The 22,307-nt window shown below is 37.2% G+C and overlaps 1 protein-coding gene across 4 annotated transcripts in view; it reads left to right on the top strand.

The window, feature by feature from the left end:
• WDR44 (WD repeat domain 44) overlaps positions 1-20,919 on the top strand; it is a 98,070-nt gene extending 77,151 nt beyond the window's left edge. For all 4 annotated transcript variants that reach the window (XM_005859458.2, XM_014534188.1, XM_014534186.1 and 1 more), the window contains 8 exons: positions 4,549-4,662; positions 9,034-9,156; positions 13,569-13,760; positions 14,308-14,409; positions 14,615-14,730; positions 16,906-17,033; positions 17,435-17,557; positions 19,862-20,919. In XM_005859458.2, the coding sequence (XP_005859520.1) occupies positions 4,549-4,662; positions 9,034-9,156; positions 13,569-13,760; positions 14,308-14,409; positions 14,615-14,730; positions 16,906-17,033; positions 17,435-17,557; positions 19,862-19,956 (993 nt within the window). In that variant the 3' untranslated portion in view covers positions 19,957-20,919. The remainder of the gene's footprint in view (positions 1-4,548; positions 4,663-9,033; positions 9,157-13,568; positions 13,761-14,307; positions 14,410-14,614; positions 14,731-16,905; positions 17,034-17,434; positions 17,558-19,861) is intronic.
• The last annotated feature ends 1,388 nt before the right edge of the window (positions 20,920-22,307 follow it).

Genomic DNA, 22,307 nt, shown 5'->3' with positions numbered 1-22,307 from the left:
ACCTGAAGTGGACACTCTTGGTGCACCCTTTTGTGGGTTGTGTGCACAGTCGTGTTGTAGTTAAGCCTTGCTTGCTGTTGGTATCACTGGGAGGAATTGACCTCCAGACCAGTAGGCTGTGAGTACCAGTTGTGTCTACAATGGGAGAACTTCTGTGCTGGAGACACCCTTATGGAGCAGGACTTGGCTTCAGTGGGGCTTTGTCGCTCATTGAGTCTGCCCCTTGCGTGTGTCTCTTATGGATGTGAAGAGTTGTAATCTGGATGGTCTCACTCTGACCACTGTGTACACTGGCTCTTGGATCTCCAAGGAGGTGCAAGGTCAGCCACTGCCTGAGGCCACCCAGCAGGAGCTACAGAGAGATCTGCAGATTCCTTCTCTTTGTTTGGGGTTTGGAGGTGCCCAGATGAGGCACAGCTGTGAAGCAAGGCTGGCTGCTGCTGCTGAGAGCCTTGGGCCTTCTTTTAGACACTCTGGGGTTCTCTGACCCAGCTGCAGTTTGACAGGTTTTTAGGCGGAGAAAGGCCAGGCCATTCGTATGCAAAAGCCTCTGCACACAGCTTAGGTGGAGTTGTAATTTGCGGGGGCGGGGTCTCAGGGAATCACCAAAGCAAACAGCAATGGCTGCCAGTCAGCCCTGCCCTGGAGAAGACCTCGGGTCTCTGTGTCCCGCGGCCCCGTGCAGGAACAATGACCACTGCAAGCACCTCTGTGAGAAAGCTGCCCTCACATTCCGGCCCAATGCCAGACAGTCCAGTTTCTTCCCGTATGAGTCCGGGTGCCCAAATTCTCACCTCTCCCTCCCGATTGAAAAAGACAACAGCGTACCCAGCTGCCAGCCCCTTTCGCACGCCTCTATACCTCCGCACTTCCACACCTCTGCACCTCCTACCGGACTGAATGCGCTTTTCTCTTTCCTTCTAGTTGTAGAATTTCCACTCAGCCAGCCTTCCCATGGTTCTGGATGATATTTGTTTTGTCTTTTAGTAGTAGTTTTAATGTGGTTGTGCGCAGCAGCAAGTTCAGGTGTTTACCTAGGCAGCCATCTTGGTTGTCCGACTATGTAATGATATTAAAAACATTCTAATTAAAATGTAAAATGAAAAAAGCAGAATGAAAAATTGGTTACAGTAACATCCCAATTTTGGCTAAAATATCTATGAGTATAGATTAAAAAGCTTAAAGGAAACTCATTAAATTATTACTTGCAGTTATCTCTAGGTGGTAGGGTTTTCAGTCATTTTTATTTGATACTTTATACTTCTATATTTCTAAAAATTTGAGCTTAACTGCTTTTATTAAAACAAACAACAGAAGATACTATAAATAAAAGTCTCCAGTTTAAACCTTTTGACCATGTATATTAGGGTGTGTTTTTTTAATCAAAGAGAGATAAAGATTCATGTTCCAGATTATTCAGTTAATTGCTGTTTATATTAGTAAAAAAAAATGGAAATATATGAATGACCAACATATTGGAGAACGATTAAGTTATGGTGCATTCATATGCAGCTAATACATGTTTTCAAAGAGTGGAATATAGAAAACACTCATGTATAGTAAAAAGGAAGACTGAAAATTATCAAAATGTTAGCAGATCATAGGTGGTTTTCATTTTCCTACTTTCTGACTTTTTTTCTGAATTGTCTACACTGAGCATGTATTACTTTATAATCTGAAAAACATTAAGTATTTTGAAAAAAAGGTAGAGTATAGGGCAGTGGTTTTCAACCTTCCTAATGCCGTGACCCTTTAATACAGTTCCTCATGTTGTGGTGACCCCCAACCATAAAATTATTTTCATTGCTACTTCATAACTGTAATTTTGCTACTGTTATGAATCATAATGTAAATATCTGATATGCAGGATGTATTTTCATTGTTACAAATTGAACATAATTAAAGCATAGTGATTAATCACAAAAACAATATGTAATTATATATGTGTTTTCCAATGGTCTTAGGCGACCCCTGTGAAAGAGTCATTCGACCCCCAAAGGGGTCGCGACCCACAGGTTGAGAACCGCTGCTTTAGGGAGAAAAAATGGATATTTAAGGAGGAAAAAAAAGGTATCTGGAATCACTGCTAGAGGAAATATGTTAAGGAGTTAATGAAATGTAAATTATTATTAAAGCAAAGGCTGAATTTGATGTAATTAGGCAAGCCTGTTTAGTTTTATGTCTTCCAGCAGTGCTCCCTGGGCTAGCAGCAAAATTAGGGGAAGTAGCTATAGTTATCTAGGATTAGTAGTATTTGGCAAAAGGTCAGACATTTATATTGCTGGCCTATCTCCACAGTGGATGTGAAGATTTTTTTAAATATATTTTTATTGATTTCAGAGAGGAAGGGAGAGGGAGAGAGAGATAGAAACATCAATGGTGAGAGAGAATCATTGATTGGCTGCCTCCTGCACGCCCCCTACTGGGGATCGAGCCTGCAACCCAGGCATGTGCCCTTGACTGGAATCGAACCCGGGACCCTTCAGTCCACAGGCTGATGCTCCAGCCACTGAGTGAAACCAGCTAGTGCTGAAGATTTTTTATTAACTGTAAAGTTCTAGACAAATAATACTGGTAGTTTTTAATCTATCCCCATGCGCACTGTCCTAGTTCAAGCCCTCATTATTCTTACTTAAACTTACTGACTGCTCTTCTTGCCTCCATTCTCTTTCTTCAAATGATCTTTTACACAATAGCATTCTCTTTTGAAAGCACCAGTCAGAACATGTTAGTTTTTATTTCCAGAACCTTGTGTTTGTTCTCCATTGCATTAGAACAGTGATGGCGAACCTATGACACGAGTGTCAGAGGTGACACGCGAACTCATTTTTTTTGGTTGATTTTTCTTTGTTAAATGGCATTTAAATATATAAAATAAATATCAAAAATATAAGTCTTTGTTTTACTATGGTTGCAAATATCAAAAAATTTCTATATGTGACATGGCACCAGAGTTAAGTTAGGGTTTATCAAAATGCTTACACGCTGAGCTCAAAAGGTTCGCCATCGCTGCATTAGAATGTCTAAACTTTTACCCTAGCCAGGTAGTTCAGTTGGTTAGAGCATCATCCTGATATGCCAAGGTTGTAGGTTCAATCCCCAGTCAAGGCACATGCAAGAATACACCAATGAATGTTGAATAGGTGGAATAACAAATAGATATCTCTCTCTCTCTCTCTCTCTCTCTCTCTCTCTTTCTCTCTCTTTCTCTCCCTCCCTCCCTTCCTCTCTAATTAATTTTTAAAAATTAAAAAAAGAATGCCTGACCTTCTAAGCCACAAATTTAAGGCTCTTTATGATCTGGTCTCAAAGTACCCTTCTACCCTAATCCCCTACTATATCTCCATATATTTTTTTCTCCATCCTCATCATCCTACCTATCCTTTCCTAAATATTCAAGGCTTAGCTAACACTCCATATTTTTTGCTCATGCTAACATCCTCTAAAACAGTGGTCGCCAGCCTTTCAGACCTCGAGGACCACCAGTGGTCCGCGGACCACCCGGTTGGCGACTGCTGCTTTAAAACATTTAAGGAACAACCTCTGAACTTGATGTTAAATCACTTATATTTCTGCTTTGGTTCTGCTGTTTGCAGGTGGCCATGTTACCTTTAATATATTATTTTAACCTCTTTGAGCCTTGATATTTTTTTTATCTCAATCTCTCTATCTTCAAAATTTTAATACCCAACTCTTAGAGTTGTTAGGATTCATTCAGATAATGAATACAAAAGTATGTTGTAAACTAAATTCACTGCACAAAAGAATGGCATTATTATTCACCTACCTCTGTCAGGATGCTTTTGACTTCAAATAACAGAAATCCAACTGAAAATGGCTTAAACAATGAGGAAGCAAGTCTGGAGGTAAGGCAGTTCCAGGGGTGGCTAATTCAGCAGCTCAGTAGTATCATCAGGGTCACAGGGCCCTACCATTTTCCTGCTTTGCTATTCTTTATCTGTTCTCTCTGGTTGGTTTCCCTCATAGTCCTCTAATGGTTACTACACTCTCAGGTGTCCTATGCAAACAACAATGTTTGGAGGCAGGGAAAAGGAAGGTCTCTCTTAATATGCCCTTTTTAAGAATGAGGAAATCATTTTAGAGCCTCCTCCTACTCCCTCCCACAAAAAACTTTCCCTTATGTCTAAGGATGAAAATTGTAGCATGTGCCCATTCCTAAACCAGTCATCACTGGGAAAGGGAATGAGTTTGTCTTGATTACCTTAGACCGATCATGATCACCCTCTGGTGCTGGCTCCTACCTCCCATGAAGTAACAGATGCTCAGAAAAGGACAAAGTACAGACTCTGTTAGGGAGGGAAAAGATTATGATAGCATGATGTTCTTCAGTTAATGATCCTGGTTTGTTATTTGTTAGGTCAAGGAGGTAAAGAGGTGATAAATAACAGATTCAGCATAAATGGTGTTTGCTTTTACTGGATCAGGATTTCAATCAAGCATCATACAAAATGATGAGAGAACAGATAGAGTGGGAAGAGTGGGAAGCTTTCCTTTTGCTACTTTTAACATTTGTCTTTGTCTAAATAGGTATGCAGTGGAACTGATGAAGACACTGATGATAAAAATGCACCATTTCGACAACGGCCATTTTGCAAATATAAAGGACATACTGCTGATCTCCTTGATCTTTCATGGTCTAAAGTAGGAAATTTTTATTTGGATTGTATGTTAATTCTGTGTAACTATGACTATAGGATAAAAACAAATGCTTTATTTCTATGATTGTCACACTGTCAAGTATTTAAATGTTCATATATACTTTGTGGGCTCTATGTACAAATTAATTAAAGTTAAAAAAGATGTCACATTAGGCTCATAAGAAAATGTTTATATTACTTGACAATTTCTATTTGGATCTGTTTATACACTGTATCTTTTTCCTCTTATAATTTTGCAAAGTATCCTCAGCAAAATGGATATGACTTCAATTATAAAGGTGAAGTCTGATCTATCTAATCAAGCCTGCTTTGGGGCTAATCTACTACATTTGTGAAATTATTAATTTAGGCTTAACAATTATATTCTATGAATCAATGATACATCTTAATTATGTGATTTTCCCCCTTAGAACAAAATTATTCCAGAAGTAGAAGTTCTGTTTTGCCACTTATCAAATATTTTTGCAGTTTTGTGAAAATTTAAAGAGAGATTTTAAATTTGATTTAAGTTCTTTGAAGCAGGAAACAGTCTTTGAATTTTGCATGGTACCTTTGATTTAATCTGTATTTAATTTGTCAGTAATCAGAATCAAAAATACATTAAAAATTCAGGGGGAATAATATTTAAAAGTCTTAAATTAAGAAAAGTCAACTGAGTTAACAAAATGCTACGAGGGATACCATTGATGCCTATATATTTTAAATATGTCAAGAGAACCTCATGTCCCACAAAGATATTGGTAATATATATTGGCTAGTCAGGTTTTCTCTGAGCTCCAGCTTCGAAACACACCATTTATGAATTGCTGTCCCTGTCATACTTGTTTAGATGTCTGGATGCTTTTCATAACCCATCAGTTGTAATGTCTTTCTCTAACCTCCTGGAACAAGCTTGAGCCTCACCTTGTTGTCTGGTTTTAAACTGGGCCCTAATTGTGTCTTTGTACTCCTTTCCTACCCTGTGTGAAATCTGACCGAGTTGTCAGAAGATGGAAATTTAAAATGTTCTTAATATGATAATCATATTCATCCGGAGCAAAAAATACAAAGCACATAACTGGGAATCTTGCACTCATTTTACTTCGTTAAAACAAACAAATATTTTTTTTTCTGAAATGTCACACTAACTGGAAGATATTAGTTCTGCACTGACCACTGTATCAGTAAGGGTTCTCCAGAGTAATACAACCAAGAGCACGTACATACATAAGGAGGTTTATTTTAAGGAACTGGCTCATACAATTGTGTGGGGAGGCGAGTAAACTTTCTTTTTTACTTAACTAGATTCTAAGCCCCTCAAGAGTAGGAACCAGATCTTATTTTACTGTTGTTTTTCTTCAGTATCTACCATAATTGGTGTTTACAGTGAGTTTTCTTTTTTTGAAGACTTATTTTGTACTAGGTAACAAGAATTACCTTATTAGTTCTTATAATGTAACTGTGAGGTAGACAATAGTTCATTTTGTAGATTAGAAGACTGGGCCTCTGGCCTATCCAAGATCACAAAATTAGTTGTGGTTAGAACTTAGATTTGAATCTAATTTCTTTTACTCCCAAGACTATACTTAGTTTAATAAAATTATTTAACTTTACATATTCAGTAAGTATTTATTGAACAGAAATCTCTTGGCGTATTAGAGCTAATCTTAACATGTCTTCAGCATCTTCACTTCTAGGGTTATCTTCATGTTTTCATATACTTCAAGCAATGGACTATTGCAAGCATTGACTAAAGTTAGTTTTTTTTTAAAGGGTCAATCTTTTTTAAAAAAAATATATTTTTATTGATTTCAGAGAGGAAGGGGGAGGGAAAGAGAGAGAGAAACATCAATGATGAGAGAGAATCATTGATCAGCTGCCTCCTGCACACCCCCTGCTGGGGATCAAGCTCGCAACACAGTCATATGCCCTTGACTAGAATCGAACCCGGGACCCTTCAGTCTGATGCTGTAACCACTAAGCCAAACCAGCTAGGGCGAATAAAGTTAGTTTTAGTGAACAACAGACCATAGTTTTTTTGTTGTTTTGTTTTGTTTTTGCTTTTATTGTTTTGTTGTTGTTGATCCTCGCCCTGGGATATTTTTCCCATTGATTTTTAGAGAGAGTAGAAGAGAGGAGAGAGACAGAGAGAAACATCGATGTGAGAAATAGACATCAATTGGGTTGCCTCCTGTACATGCCCCAAACAGAGCCGGGGATCAAGCCTGCAACCTAGGTATGTGCCCTTGACCAGAATCGAACCCAAGATCCTTCAGTCCTCAGGCTGACACTAACCACTGAGAAAACCAGCTAGGGCTAATAAGTTCAGTTTTTATATAGTTGTTATTAACAGGAAATATAATTTAAACTGCATATACTCTTCAAAACTTTCCTGGAGCTAACTAGATATTGAAAATAAAAATAATTGTTATTAGATTTTTTAAGACTTTTTAAGTTGATTTTTGAGAGAGAGAGAGAGAGAGAGAGAGAGAGAGAGAGAGAAATGGATGTGAAAGCAAAACATCAATCCACTGCCTCCTGCCTGCCCTCCACCAGGGATGGAACCCACAACCCAGGCCTGTGCCCTGACTAGGAATGGTACCAGCAACCTTTCAGTGCATGGGACAATGCCCAGCCAACTGAACCACACCAGCTGGGACTGTTATTATATGTTTTAAAATTATTATAAATCTTTCAAAATTCTGGGGGTTTTTCTATTGTTTTCTGTTTTTTATATATATTTTTAAAGGTGTTTTTTTTCTTTTGCAAAATTCTGTTTTTTAATGTCAATATACACCATCTATATGAAACTAGGTAAACCACATAAAATGTGTACCTTATAAACTAGCCCAAATAGCATATATATATATATATATCAATACATTTACATATCCAAATCAATATTTATGCTTAGTCTTTCTACATTTAAAGATGTAAGATTATTTCATTGCTTTAAATCAGGGGTCCTCAAACTACGGCCCGTGGGCCACATGCAAATGCAGATATTGTATTTGTTCCCGTTTTGTTTTTTTACTTCAAAATAAGATATGTGCAGTGTGCATAGGAATTTGTTCATAGTTTTTTTTTAAACTATAGTCCGGCCCTCCAACAGTCTGAGGGGCAGTGAACTTGCCCCCTGTTTAAAAAGTTTGAGGACCCCTGCCCTAGAGAAACCCACGCAAACATGGGGAGAACATACAGACTCCTCACAGTGGCCCTGGCAGGGAATCAAGTTTTTTTTTTTTTCTTCTCATCAACTTAATAAGAAAATTGCCTCCTGCCCCCCCCCTAGGGGGGATGTGCCCGCAACCATGGTACATGCCCTTGACTGGAATCGACCCCGGGACTCTTCAGTCCGCAGGCCGACACTCTATCCACCGAGCCAAACCGGTTTCGGCGAGGACCCCTGCTTTAAATAAGTGACAAAGCATCTGGTTGTTTTCCATAACATGTGTTCTACTCAAGCACTCTACAGAATAGTGTAGTGGTCAGAGCCTGGACCTAGAGCCAGACTACCCACTCTGCCACTGACATGTTGTGTGTACAAATTATTTAACCTCTTTGCCTCAGTGTTCTCATTTGTAAAAGAGAATAATAATATAACTACTTTGTAGGGTTGCATTATAGTGCTAAGAACAATGTTTAGCACATTGTAAGTACTCATTAACTGTCATCATTACTTCAATTTGTTTAGCACATTTATGCATACCAAAGAATATTAGGATCTCAATGGGGTTTTCACATTCAGTGTAACTTGTTGATCTCCTCTTAAATAGATTGTGTTTAGAAATTAAAGAGCTCTGGTAGCTGGAAGCCTTTGACAGATAGATGTTTGGTTCCTGGATGATGGGCCTTCACAATGCCTAAATCAATTATGTTAGCCTCTTCTAGCTTTGAAAATTCTGTGATCTATTCTGAAACATTTGACAATTTCTATTCTCTAATTTTCTTGCCTACAGTGTGACAGGTACACAATAACTTTTCATTTCATGCTGCATTATAGGGTAATATTTTTAAGGCATTTTAAATGACAGGGAATCCATGTGAGTTAAAATTCATCTGTATTGTCAATGTGAAAGTAACTGAACTGAAGTGACAATTAAATGAGTAGATGCCTTATATTCATAGCTAAGTTCCAATATAATTCCAGAATACGTAATGTGAAAAAGTCTTAGAATCTAAGAAATATGATATTTACCTATTTCCAAAAAATGGGATCTTCCAAATGAATTAGATAATCTTTTGTTATTTCTGATGCTGTGTATAACAATACTAATAAAACTATTGTGGTACATAAAAACTAAAAGTTCATTTTTATTGTATATGTAGTTTTTCTCATATGGTGATAAAATAATCAATGGCAATTTTTCCGTAGAACTACTTTCTGCTCTCTTCTTCGATGGATAAAACAGTCAGGTTATGGCATATTTCCAGAAGAGAATGCCTTTGCTGTTTTCAGCATATAGATTTTGTTACTGCCATAGCTTTTCATCCAAGAGTAAGTAATTATTTATACATGTTTTGTTATACTATAAGGAAGGTGAGGGAACCAGGCTTCTCTGGAGGGTAATTAGAGTATTAGTCAATCTGCTTGACTGATCAATCAAATAATGTATTAGCCAGTCTTGTGGGGTTGTAGTAGTAGTTTAATTGGCATCATTTTCAATGTAGAAAATCCTTTATTATCTTTCCTCTGGAAAGAAAGTAATTCATATGATTTCAACTAAAGGAGAAAAGTCTACTAACATGGAATTGCAGATTATCCATATAGGATAGAGCCATCACATACATAAAACTAAATTAGTTTTAGTTCTTTGTATTCTATAAGCATAAGGAAGTCACATGTTGATTCTGCTTCACTAGCTAGGTGAAAAAGATAGAGTCCTTAAGCTGACCCTAGTTGATGTATGATTACTTTCCCTCTCCTTTGTTGATGTATGATTAAATTTCCAATCATGTCCTTATCTCTATACTAGAGGCCCGGGGCATGAATTCGTGCACCAGTGGGGTCCCTCAGCCTGGCCTGTGGGATCGGGCCGAAACCGGCTCTCTGACATCCCCCGAGGGGTCCCAGATTGTGAGAGGGCGCAGGCGAGGCCGAGGGACCCCACTTGTGCACAAACACACACACACACACACACACACACACACACACACACACACATCAAATTAAAAAATAGTCAAAGAACCAGAATAGATATGTCCCAATCGGCCAGACCCCAGCAGCAAGCTAACCTACCAGTCAGAGCATCTGCCCCCTAGTGGTCAGTGCACGTCATAGCAAGTAGTTGAGTGGCCTTAGCACAGGGGTGAGCAAACTTTTTGACTCGAGGGCCACAATGGGTTCTTAAACTGGACCAGAGGGCCGGAACAAAAGCATGGATGGAGTGTTTGTGTGAACTAATATAAATTCAAAGTAAACATCATTACATAAAAGGGTACGGTCTTTTTTTTTTTTTTAGTTTTATTCATTTCAAACGGGCCGGATCCAGCCCGCGGGCCGTAGTTTGCCCACGGCTGCCTTAGCATATCATTAGCATCAGCCGTGGGCAAACTACAGCCTGCGGGCCGGATCTGGCCCGTTTGAAATGAATAAAACTAAAAAAAAAAAAAGACCGTACCCTTTTATGTAATGATGTTTACTTTGAATTTATATTAGTTCACACAAACACTCCATCCATGCTTTTGTTCCGGCCCTCTGGTCCAGTTTAAGAACCCATTGTGGCCCTCGAGTCAAAAAGTTTGCCCACCCCTGATTAGCATATTACGCTTTGATTGGTTGAATGGACAACTGGACATTTAGCATATTAGGCTTTTATTATATAGGATGTTAAGCATCCTTTGTCGTTTTTTTACTGTATTTTTATTGTTGACACTATTACAGATGTCCCTCATCCCCCCTCTTTTGCCCAACCAGCCCTCCCTCCCTCTGGCCATCACCACTCTGTTGTCTTTCTTTTTTCTAATCCTCACCTAAGGATATGTTTTTCATTGATTCTAGAGAGAGAGGAAGGGAGAGGGAGAGAAAGAAACATCAGTCTGTTGCATTTCATACACACCCCCACCATGGGTCAAACCCACAACCTGTCTATGTGCCCTGACCAAGAATCAAACCCACAACCCTTTGGTGCTCAGGACGATGCTCTAACCAACTGAGCCACACCTTCCAGGATCACACTGTTGTCTTTTTAATGCAATGTTTCAATTATATTCACATTTCTTCCTCTTTTCCCCAGATTAAGAGAGAAGAGTGACTATTTTTGTTTCCCTCAATATAATTTCCCTCCCTGGGCAAGCTTATAACATAGGCAGTAGTAATTCTGAACCTTTAAAAGACTTAGTTAAGAACTTTTGAAAATTAAAAATGTTAAATCTATGTAAATACCTTATCAGTTATAACCATCAAGCATGTTGAGGCTTCTTTCGAATAACACCCCCACCTGTCACCCAATAGTACAATAAAAGGATGGATTTACCCCTCTCAGCAACTGTGAGCAAAATCCTTTCCTGAACCTCTAACTATAATATATCAGCGGAAAGAGAGAACTTATCTATGTAGTACATTATTATTAAGGTTTCTCTTTAGTCAGTAATTTTTCTATACTTTTATTTCTTTTATTTTAGAAACTGAAAAGCCCTATTTCTAAAAAGTCTACTGACCTAGAGAGTTTTTAGGAGACTCTAGGGAAGAATGGGGTGATATTGACATTTTCTTAGGAAGTATAACTCTATTAAATGTTATCTGGAAGGAAGATAGTGGAGTTGTAAAAGAAATAGCAAAATGGAGGTACATATGCACATATACACGTATGTATGGATGGATGGATGTAAATAAAATTCTGAATTGTAAGGCCAAGCTTTTCTACTGGTAGACATTGAGTCAAGCCTACTACACCATAGCCATAAAATAACCAATCTGTGTAGATTATCCTTGACAGGCTTCAGAGTTGGGTAAGAAGAATCATCTTGAGGGGAGAAGAGAATCTCTTTTTTTGTTTTGGCATCCCAATTGTTTTATCTGATTTTAGAGAGAGGGAGGGAGGGAGGGAAGGAGGAGAGAGGGGGGGGGAGAGAAAGAAAGAAACATGGGTGTGAGAGAGAAAGATTGATTGGTTGCCTCCCACTTGGTGCCCTGACCGGGACCTGAACCTGCCACCTTTTGGTGTACATGATGACCCTCCAACCAACTGAACCACACATAAGCTAGGGCTATCTTTAATTCTTATGTTATCAAAAATTAGGCCAGCTTAATAATATGCCTGGTTTTATTTTAGAGCAGGATTTTTCAACCTTGGCATTGTTTACACTTTAGGCTGGATAATTCTTTGTTTTAGATGGAGGGAAGGCTATTTTGTGCATTCTAGGATGTTTAGCAGCATTGCTGGCCTCTACCAACTAGATGTCAGTAGCACCCCATCCACCCACCCCTAAGTTGTGACCATCAAAAGTGTCTTCAACCCTGGTCGGTATGGCTCAGTGGGTTGAGTGTCATCCCATGCACTGAAGGGTCGCTGGCTCAATTCCCAGTTAGGGCACGTGCCCCGTTTGTGGACTCAATCCCCTATCAGGGTGCGTGAAGGAGGCACTGATTGATGTTTCTCTATGTCCCTCCCCCTCTTCCTCTCCCTTTCTCTCTCTCTCTCTGGAATCAATAAAAAATATTTTTAAAGAATATTTTAAGACACTGCTATATGTTCCCTATGGGGCCATATTGCCCCCAATTGAGAACCTCTGATTTAAAACTGAGAATTTGATTGAAAATTTGATTAGTGAAGTGATTCTCTGGTGACATGGTGTCAGAGTACCAAAAATTGGCTGGTTCTGTGGGCTAACTGGCATTACTCTTTTGTCCAATTGTTAACGTGTGTCCCAGAGAAGGCTATGGACAAATGTATAATTATAGGATGGTTTTTCCCAAAGCATGTTTCTTGAAGGTACTAGCCCTGCTAAATGTTCCTATCCTGACCCTATACCAACTCTCCACAAAAAAGTCCATGGTTAAATAATCTGGAAAATGCTACCTACTTTATCCCCTTTTTGGAACTGAGAATCTTGTTTAATTTTCTGTAACCTGGAGTTTTTCAAATTTCATCATAGAACCCTTCTCCTACACTATACATTTCAACATATTATCTATTAATATCCATACTTTGAGAAAAGCAGTTTAAGGATATGATAAAGTGATCACAATGTCATTTACTAATGTTGTGGCCCCACCCCATAACAAAGAAACAAAATTTCCGGAGGATGAGGCCCAGAAATCAGGATTTTAAAAGGATTCCCAGGTGATTCTAATGTGCAGCCAAGGTTGAGAACCACTGCTCTAAAATGAAATACTGTGTTTTCTTTTTTCTTCCTTTTTTTTTCTTCAGAGAGAGAGAGAGGAGAGAGAAAAACATCAGTGTGAGAGAGAAACATTGATCGGTTACCTCCCCTACACACCTCAACAAGGAATCAAACCTGCAACCTTTTGGTGTTGCTCCAACCAACTGAGCCACACTGTCCAGGAAAATACTGTGTTTTCTCATTGTTGTTATTTTTTTAATATATTTTTATTGATTTCAGAGAGGAAGGAAGAGGGAGAGAGAAACGTCAATGATGAGAGAGAATCATTGATTAACTGCCTCCTGCACATCCCACACTGGGGGTCAAGCCCACAACCTAGGCATGTGCCCCAACTGGGAATCAAACCACAACCTCCTGGTTCATAGGTTGATGCTCAACCACTGAGCCATGCCAGCCGGGCCTAATTGTTGTGATTTTTAGTGAATAAAGTAATGTGTACTTGAATAATACTTTTAAAATGAGATCTACATATTTTAAACATTTCTAATAGAGTTAATAAATTGATTTAATGAGTTTTCTTGATGTGGTAGAATGAAGCTTTCTAAAATTTTGTCACATTTTTAGGATGACAGGTATTTTCTGAGTGGTTCATTGGATGGAAAGCTCCGCCTTTGGAACATACCTGACAAAAAAGTGGCTTTGTGGAATGAAGTAGATGGTCAAACAAAATTGATCACAGCTGCAAATTTCTGTCAGAATGGCAAATATGCAGTGATTGGGACATATGATGGCAGGTGCATTTTCTATGATACAGAGGTAAATGACTATCTTGTATAAATTATGTAATTGAATAATTAGTAAAACACTTTTGTGATTTTGAATAAGTTGTTGTATCCCCTCTGCACTTTAACTGCCTTATCTGTAAACTAGAGGCCTGGTACACAACATTTGTGCATTGGGGGTGGGGGTGAGGGGAGTCTTTCAGCCCAGCTCTTGCCCTCTCGCAGTCTGGGACTTCTCCCTGGGCCTAAGCCAGCAGGCCGACATCCCCCCAGGGGTCCTTAGCGCTGCCATGGAAGCAGGAGAGGCTCCTGCCACCACCACTGTGCTCGCCAGCTGTGAGCCTGGCTTCTGGCTAAGCGGCGCTCCCCCTGTGGGAGCGCACTGACCACCAGGGGACAGCTTCTGCGTTGACCATCAGCCCCCTGGTGGTCAGTGTGCATCATAGTGACCATTCACTCGATTTGCATATTAGGATTTTATTATATAGGATTGGGGCAAATATTACCATGTCTGTGAGTTTTCAGATGACCTTTGAGGTTCCTTCTATTTCTGATCTTTTAAATATGTGATTTCTTTTTAGCATTTGAAATACCACACACAAATACATGTACGATCTACCAGAGGACGCAACAAGGTTGGAAGGAAAATTACTGGCATTGAGCCTTTACCAGGAGAAAATAAGGTACTAAGTATTCAAAACCATCTCTCTCCATACTATGTATAGGTTCCTGAAAGTTAGTTCTTAATATCTTGGCTAAGAATATATTCCCTTTCTTGTGGGATACTGCTTTTTCTAGTTGTGTATGTGTATACACCCTTTTTATAAATTATAGCTTAACTTAGATTAAAAGATTATATATTTAACTTTTCCCTTGATTTATTTTTAGATACTGGTAACCTCAAATGACTCCAGAATCAGACTATATGATCTTAGAGATTTGTCACTTTCCATGAAGTATAAGGGTTATGTCAACAGCAGCAGCCAGATCAAAGCAAGTTTCAGGTAAATTGGCAATGAGAAATTCCCAAAAGAGATCAGAATATTTCTCCCGCATTCCCGTTTTCCATTGATCTACTAGGCCTTATGTCTATATTATGTTTTTAGTTTCTTTGCACTTTTACAACTGGTATCTCATGCTATCCTCATACAATACTTACAATCCACCTGTATGGTATTTAGAGTTAGAATTGCCCCTAATCTGCAGACGAAGAAACCAAAACCCAGTAAATTAAGTAATTTGCCTAAAGTCGGCACTAGTCGGTGCAGAGCCAGAATTAGAAGACTCCCAGCTCTAGAATTTGTGCTTTTGTACTTTTATGTGAGGGTTTTTTTAGAGGTAGTTTACCACCCATCCCACTCATGATCTTGATCCTTTTAGGTACAGAAGCTAATAAAGCTTTTAACAGCCTGAAATAGTGTTCTATATTTACACCTTTACATATCATTATCATTTGAACTCTTAGGGCTCTGGAGGCTCTCTTGAATTACCTGCCTCTTTTTAACCCTCTTTCCTTTATTCCTTTTCTTAGAAGTTCTTATTTCTTCTGTAATTACCAGGTACAGTAGTCCCCCCTTTATCCGTTGTTTTGCTTTCCGCAGTTTCAGGTACCCATGGTGAACCATGATCCAAAAGTATTAAAAGAAAAGTTACAGAAATAAACAATAAGTTTTAAATAGTGAATCATTCAGGGTAACATGATAAAATCGTGTGCCTTCCCACCAAAAACATGAATCATTTCTTTGCTCAGCATATCCATGCTGTATATACACAATAACATTTCGAGAGAGAGAGAGAGAGATCACATTCACATAACTTATTACAGTACGTTGTTATAATTGTTCTGTTTTACTATTGTTGTTTATCTTTTACTATGCCTAATTTATAAACTAAACTTTATCATAGGTATCTGTAGTCATGCACTGCTTAACGATAGGGATACATTCTAAGAAATGCGTTAGGCAATTTTCTTGTGGAACATCGTTGAGTTCACTTACGCAAACCTAGATGATATAGCCACTACACAACTAGGCCATATGGTATAACCTATTGCCCCTGGGTCACAAACCTGTACAGCATGTTACTATACTGGATACTGTAAGCAATTATAACACAGTGGTAAGTATTTGTGTATCTAAACATAGAAATGGTACAGTAAAAATATGGTGTAAAAGATTAAAAAATGCTATACCTGTATAGGCACTTACCATGAATGGAGCTTGCAGGACTGAAAGTTGCTCTGGGTAAGTCAGTGAGTGAGTGGTAAGTGAATGTGAAGGCCTAGGACATTACTGTAGACTTTACAAACACTGCACACTTAGGCTACACTAAATTTATAAAACTTGATATTAAATCAAGCCCACAAGAAAATGATGCAATCAAGAAACTCCATAAACTCAAGATATAAGAAGCTGCTACCAGTGTAAAATGGCATACTGTTTCACAGCAAACTTTTTATTTTAAGTAGAAAGAGTACACTCTAAAATTATGTTATAATGTATAGTATAGTAAATAATAACTCAGTGACGTTGTTTATCATCACTATCAAGTATTAGGAACTGTACATAGTTATATGTGCTATACTTTTATATGTCTGGCAGGACAGTTGGTTTCTTTATACTAACATCACAAACATGTGAGTAATGTATTGCATGAAGGCACTGCAATAGCTATGTCACTAGGTGATAGGAAATCTTCCACTCCATTATAATCTAAGGGGCCACCATGGTATATGAGGCCCATCATTGACCAAAGCATTGTTATTTGGTGCATGACCATATGTAGAGGAAAAACATAGGATATATAGGGTTTGGTACTATGTGTGGTTTCAGGCAACCACAGACGGTCTTGTAATATATCCTCTGTGGAAAAGGGGGACTATTGTAATTACCCAGTAAGTTAATTGGTAAAATACTCTGGTTCTCTCTTTCATCTCTTGAGGCTTTCCTCCTAGTGTGGGTTAGCCAGTATCACAGTAACCTAGAGCTTTGATGAAAATACTAATGCTTCTGGCCCCCATATCAAACCTACACTGTCATAACCTCTAGAGTGAGAATAGGAGTCTATAGTTCAACAAAATTCTTCTGGGTGTTTTCTTATGTGTTTTAAAGTAGGAAGTTCTGATAGAGGGAAACCTAAAAAAATTACTGAGGTGTTTGTTTTTCTTCTCCAAATTTTAGCCATGATTTTAGTTACCTCGTTAGTGGCTCAGAAGATAAATATGTTTATATCTGGAGTACTTACCATGACCTAAGCAAGTTTACTTCAGTCAGGAGAGATCGTAATGACTTTTGGGAAGGTATTAAAGGTAAGTAAATGCCTACTCTTATTTGTCTTTTATAAGTGAATAAAGTTAAAATGAATAAATTTAAAGTGCAGATGTACTAGAAGCAAATTCGTATAGACATTATTTCAAAGGGGCTGATATATGTGCTTTTGCTTTGTGTTTGGCTTTGTTGGATATTTCCATGCCAAGGAAGAACTTATACTTGTGTAAAATTTGAGAAGTCATGGGATCTTAGAACTTGTATATGGTATTTTCTTTTAGAAAATATATTTGGGTTTTAATTAGTTCGTAGTTACTTATATGTTAGTTTTAAAAGATATTTGCAGGTAACATACACTATTGTATTTTTGCATATTTTACTCTCTGTCTTGATGTTTAGAATTGGATTTATTAGTTATCCTGAAGTAAATTTTTCCCCTCAGCACATAATGCAGTTGTTACATCAGCCATCTTTGCCCCTAACCCAAGTTTGATGTTGTCTTTGGATGTGCAATCTGAAAAGTCAGAAAGTGAAGATGCTGAAGTTTTAGATACCATACCCTCTGGTAGGTACTCATATTGTATTTGTTCTACTTTTTATCTAGTCAGCATTTTGTAACCTAATTGACCTAATATTGGGTATTGTGAGGTTTTCATAACTGTGAAGAATATTTTTGTTTACAACATGATTGTAAGATACCGATTTCTGAACATTTCAGTAACATAGTTCTTGCAAGTTTTACTTCTTTATAAATTCACTCGGGAATTAAAAATGAAAAATTTGAAAGTTCTTAATTTCTTCTATGGGCAGCTATTTTCCTTGGAGAAACATAAACAAAAACATATAAATACAAATTTTATTATGTTTTCTTCTACTAGACTAATTTCTGTGAGGACAGAGAGTTTATATATCTTATTTGTTGTAGTGCCAGTGCCTAACACAGTGCTTGCCTGTATATAGTAGCTGCTTAATAAACATTTGCTGAATAAATGAATTAAACCAAAATGAAAGCAGTGTTTTTTTTCTACTTGCCACAAATTTATAGTTTCTCTTAGGTAGCTATTTACAAGCCTGTAATTTCTTGGTATTTGTAGCATATGCTTTCAGAATAAGTACTAATTCTAGCTCTATAAAATGCTCAGATTAGGAAGTGAAAAGAAGCCACCATGTAATACTGAGTGCCAATTATGTAAAAAATGGTCCTTAAGAGTATAAAACCATGTAAATTTGGACCAGTTGTTAATGAAAACAAGTTTGTATGATTAAAATCACTTGCAGAAGAGTTCAGTAAATGTGTTTTCTCACTTTAGAGACTACAATCAGGCCTTTTAAAAAGTTGTAAAGCCACAGCAATACAGTGTACAAAAGGTGCTTCTAAAAGTATTGGAATGCTTAAATAAAAGTTATTTCCCCTATGGTGTTATTTTCCCTGCACACTATACTAAATATACTATTTTTTCTGTCTGTTAAGAAAAATTTTGATAGCAAAGCTGAACTTCAGTCTAGCACTTGTTTAAATTACAGGATCTAAAAATAAAATGACAGAATTATTAAACCTTTACTAAGTGCCTGTTTGGAAATATTTCTTTTCATTTTATTTTTTTCTAAATCTAACCTAAGTCATTTGGGGTTTTTTTCCTTTTCTTTTCCCCCAGTTATCTTTTAACAATCTATACATGTCCCCTACACATTTTCCAGAAAATTCTAGCTTTTAAAACAATTTGAAGAAAAATGAAAAGTACTATTCTTTGAACTTCTTTGTAAAGAGACACAACTTTTAATGGGTCATGGTTAGATTTGTGTTTGGTTTTTTACCTATAAATGTATATTCTAAGAATAAATTCTTAAACCCAGGATATGATATGATAAATTATATCTGATTGCTCTCTCTTTATTCCCGATACATTTGGCAATGTAAGCTTCAATTTTCCTCATGTATAAAATGGTGAAAATACCCAGTTTACAAAGTTGTGATAAGAGTTGAAAATAACATATATAAAGTGCCTACCAAAAGCCTGGCATGTAGTCAACATTACCATTATCATCTTCATTATTATCGTATATGATGAATTATTTTTTTCTCTAGCCTTTCTCATATCCCTAAGTCCTTTGCTGCTGCTCCTGCTGCATAGCACTACTTTGAGATATGCCTCGAGGATAGGAAGGAATGTTCAAAGGCTTAGGATATGTTCTTAGCAAATCTAAGTGAAACCATTTTGTATAACTCATCCTGTACACAGCTTTCCAGTTAAAGTTTGTATTATTTTCTTCCTTACTATTCAGTCCTTAAATCCACAAATGTTGTCTATGCATAATAGAATTAGTTTACACTGAATTTTGTTAAATATAACAGGTAATACAAGAGGTAAGCATTTTTCCCATTCACCATTGCTAGTTACATAGCTCTTCAGTATGGACTGTAAAGGGAAAAGGTACTGTCAGCATTCACAAATCGATCATATGTACTTCATTTCATGGCAGTGTGTTCTGCTGTGTAATAAACCTTGCCATCAGCCTCATTAGAGAACCCTGTTAGCAATAGACTTGCCCAGCCAGCACTCTAGTCTCCTGCCACGAAATGACACATTAGACAACTTAGAGGCCTAGGCTACCTGGGAGTAAATACAGGCCTCCAGGTCCCAAGGGACTGTAATCTGCAAGTCAGGGAAAGACCAGGTAAGTGGAAGTGAACCTCAGAGAGGAGAGGTACAGGAGGAAGAAAGGATTACAGAATTGAGCCAGGAAAGAGAGATAGAAGAGGCAGAGAGAGGATCTTCTACCCCAAAGGTCATGGGCATGTGACAATTGTTAACAGCAGACTTAATAATCCTTTTAAATCAACTAAAAATATTTTTTTTATGTTTTTAAGGTATTATGAAGACAGATAATACAGAAGTTCTTCTCTCTGCTGACTTCACTGGAGCAATCAAAGTATTTATTAACAAAAGGAAAAATGTATCTTAATTTGAAATGCCATTTAAATAAATACATCAGTAACTTTCTATATGTATCAGAATTGAAAAAAATTATAGTGTTTTAGGCTAACATCCTTTTTTTAATTTTTGTGGGAAGATGTTCAAATATAATATATTTTTTGAGAGGCAGTGTTAATGATCTAGTAAACCCTGAACTGATAGACTAGAAAGGAATGTGGCTAGAATAACATTGCCAAATATTAGGCTTTACATTTGTTATATTTGTGTTTTTGTTATATAATTGTGAACATGCACAGGTTTTTGCATGAAAATATATTAATATATTAATCCCATGTGTGTGCCTTTTGGTTACATGCACTAAATCTTAACAAAGTTAAATTATTTCAATGGCTCTTTTGGCCTCTTACTGGGGAAGGAGTCTTATTTCTAGCTTAAACAATTTCTTTTGCACAAAATTTCATTTTTAAAAAAAGTGGTATCTTTTGACTGAGTTATTATTTTAAAAATGTTATATAGGTTTTCAGTAGGTCAACAACCATGTGTAAATGGTTTTTATAAATTTCTCAATTTGGAGACAAGATTTTGTTTGTGGTCTAAATTGTGGACTTAACGATTCTTTTCTTTGTATGTATATATATATAATTTTTTTGCCACACTGGAGCACAATGTTTCTATGTAAAGATTTGTTTTCATTCTTTATCCATGAGCACCAGGCTTTGCTCACTTAAAAAAAAATTAAGCCGCATTAAGGAGTGAGTCTTCTTTTTTACAATAATGTAAAATTGAACTGTTTACATTTTTTTAAAACATTGTAGTTTTAAAAACTAAGCTGTTTTGTTTTGTGTTATTGAACTTGAAAGCCTTTGTAAATATTGATATAATGTACCAATGAAATAACATCTGGGGCAATGGTACCCTGATCATGTCATTGATGATTAGCATATGTTTCTGAAAATTAAATAGTTTATTAAAAGTTGGTCACCAACACCTGCTAAAAATGTGACTTTATTTTCAGATGACATTGATAATTTGAGAAATGTAAGACAAAGTCTTGTTTTATAATTTGATTTTTAGCAAGCAGAAGGCCAGATTTTAAACCCCTAAATTATAGTGCATTAGCTACATACCTCTGAGAAAAAAAGAAAATTTAATTCTGGTTCTAAAATGAACATTGCTGAGTTTATCTGTATGCTTAAATGTTTTTACTACATTTGTTTTCAGTATGTAAGCAAGAAGCTGGAGAGCCATGATCATATCCTTGTTAATCAGCATGGTCTTGGAGTGGTCTGGATTTTCTAGTTACTAATTGAATATTGTTTGCCTAGGTTTTACCCCTGTGCTGATTTCTTCCTCTTATCAATGCTATACTCTCTTTTCCCCCTCCTCTCCGCTCTCTTTACTCCCCTGTTCTCATCTCTGTCTGCTCGCTCTTCTGTATTTTACCCAACAGATGGAGTAGTTATGCCATTGGCTTTCTAACCAGTCTTTCTTTTTTTTTTTTTTTTTTTTTTTTTTTTTGGTCTCATGGTCTGGATTGGTCTAGAGCAGCGGTTCTCAACCTATGGGTCGCGACCCCTTTGGGGGTCGAACAACTCTTTCACAGGGGTCGCCTAAGACCATCGGAAAACACATATATAATTACATATTGTTTTTGTGATTAATCACTATGCTTTAATTATGTTCAATTTGTAACAATGAAAACACATCCTGCATATCAGATATTTACATTACGATTCATATCAGTAGCAAAATTACAGTTATGAAGTGCCAATGAAAATAATTTTATGGTTGGGGGTCACCACAACATGAGGAACTGTATTAAAGGGTCGTGGCATTAGGAAGGTTGAGAACCACTGGTCTAGAGTTTCAAAGAACTTGATGTCCATAGGTCTTTGAGGCAGCTCAGCTTTCACTGACTTCTTCCTGAGGAGGACTTATAGTCTGCTGTGGTGCTGGTCATTTCAACTGCAGATAACTGGGGTGTTGCCAGATGACTATTTCCAGATAGGTTTTATGTGGTTTCTTGAACAAAAAAGCCAAAAATAATTGGGATGCCAGCTTAAGAGAATAATACTGACACTTTTAAGTTGAGTCTTAAAGTGTTTGTCATCACTATATAAATACACTACAAAGTTACAAGTCAGAAAGTGAAGTTGAAAGGTAGCGTCAAGATGTATACAAAGAAAAACTGAACAATATTCTTCCCAAAAATGAATATTAGAGACTCACTCTAATAAATGATGTGGTATTCTAGAAAGGAGTGCAGATTCTAGAATCAGATAAACTTGATTTGGTTCCCTCTATTAGCACATTCCTTGGGCAAGCTATTTATCCTATATTAATTTCCATTTCCTTAACTGTAATATGAGAATACCTAAC

This window comes from Myotis brandtii, unplaced genomic scaffold (genome assembly GCF_000412655.1).
Source record: "Myotis brandtii unplaced genomic scaffold, ASM41265v1 scaffold126, whole genome shotgun sequence".
Lineage (NCBI taxonomy): Eukaryota > Metazoa > Chordata > Mammalia > Chiroptera > Vespertilionidae > Myotis > Myotis brandtii.
This window is presented reverse-complemented; position numbering and strand designations above follow the sequence as displayed.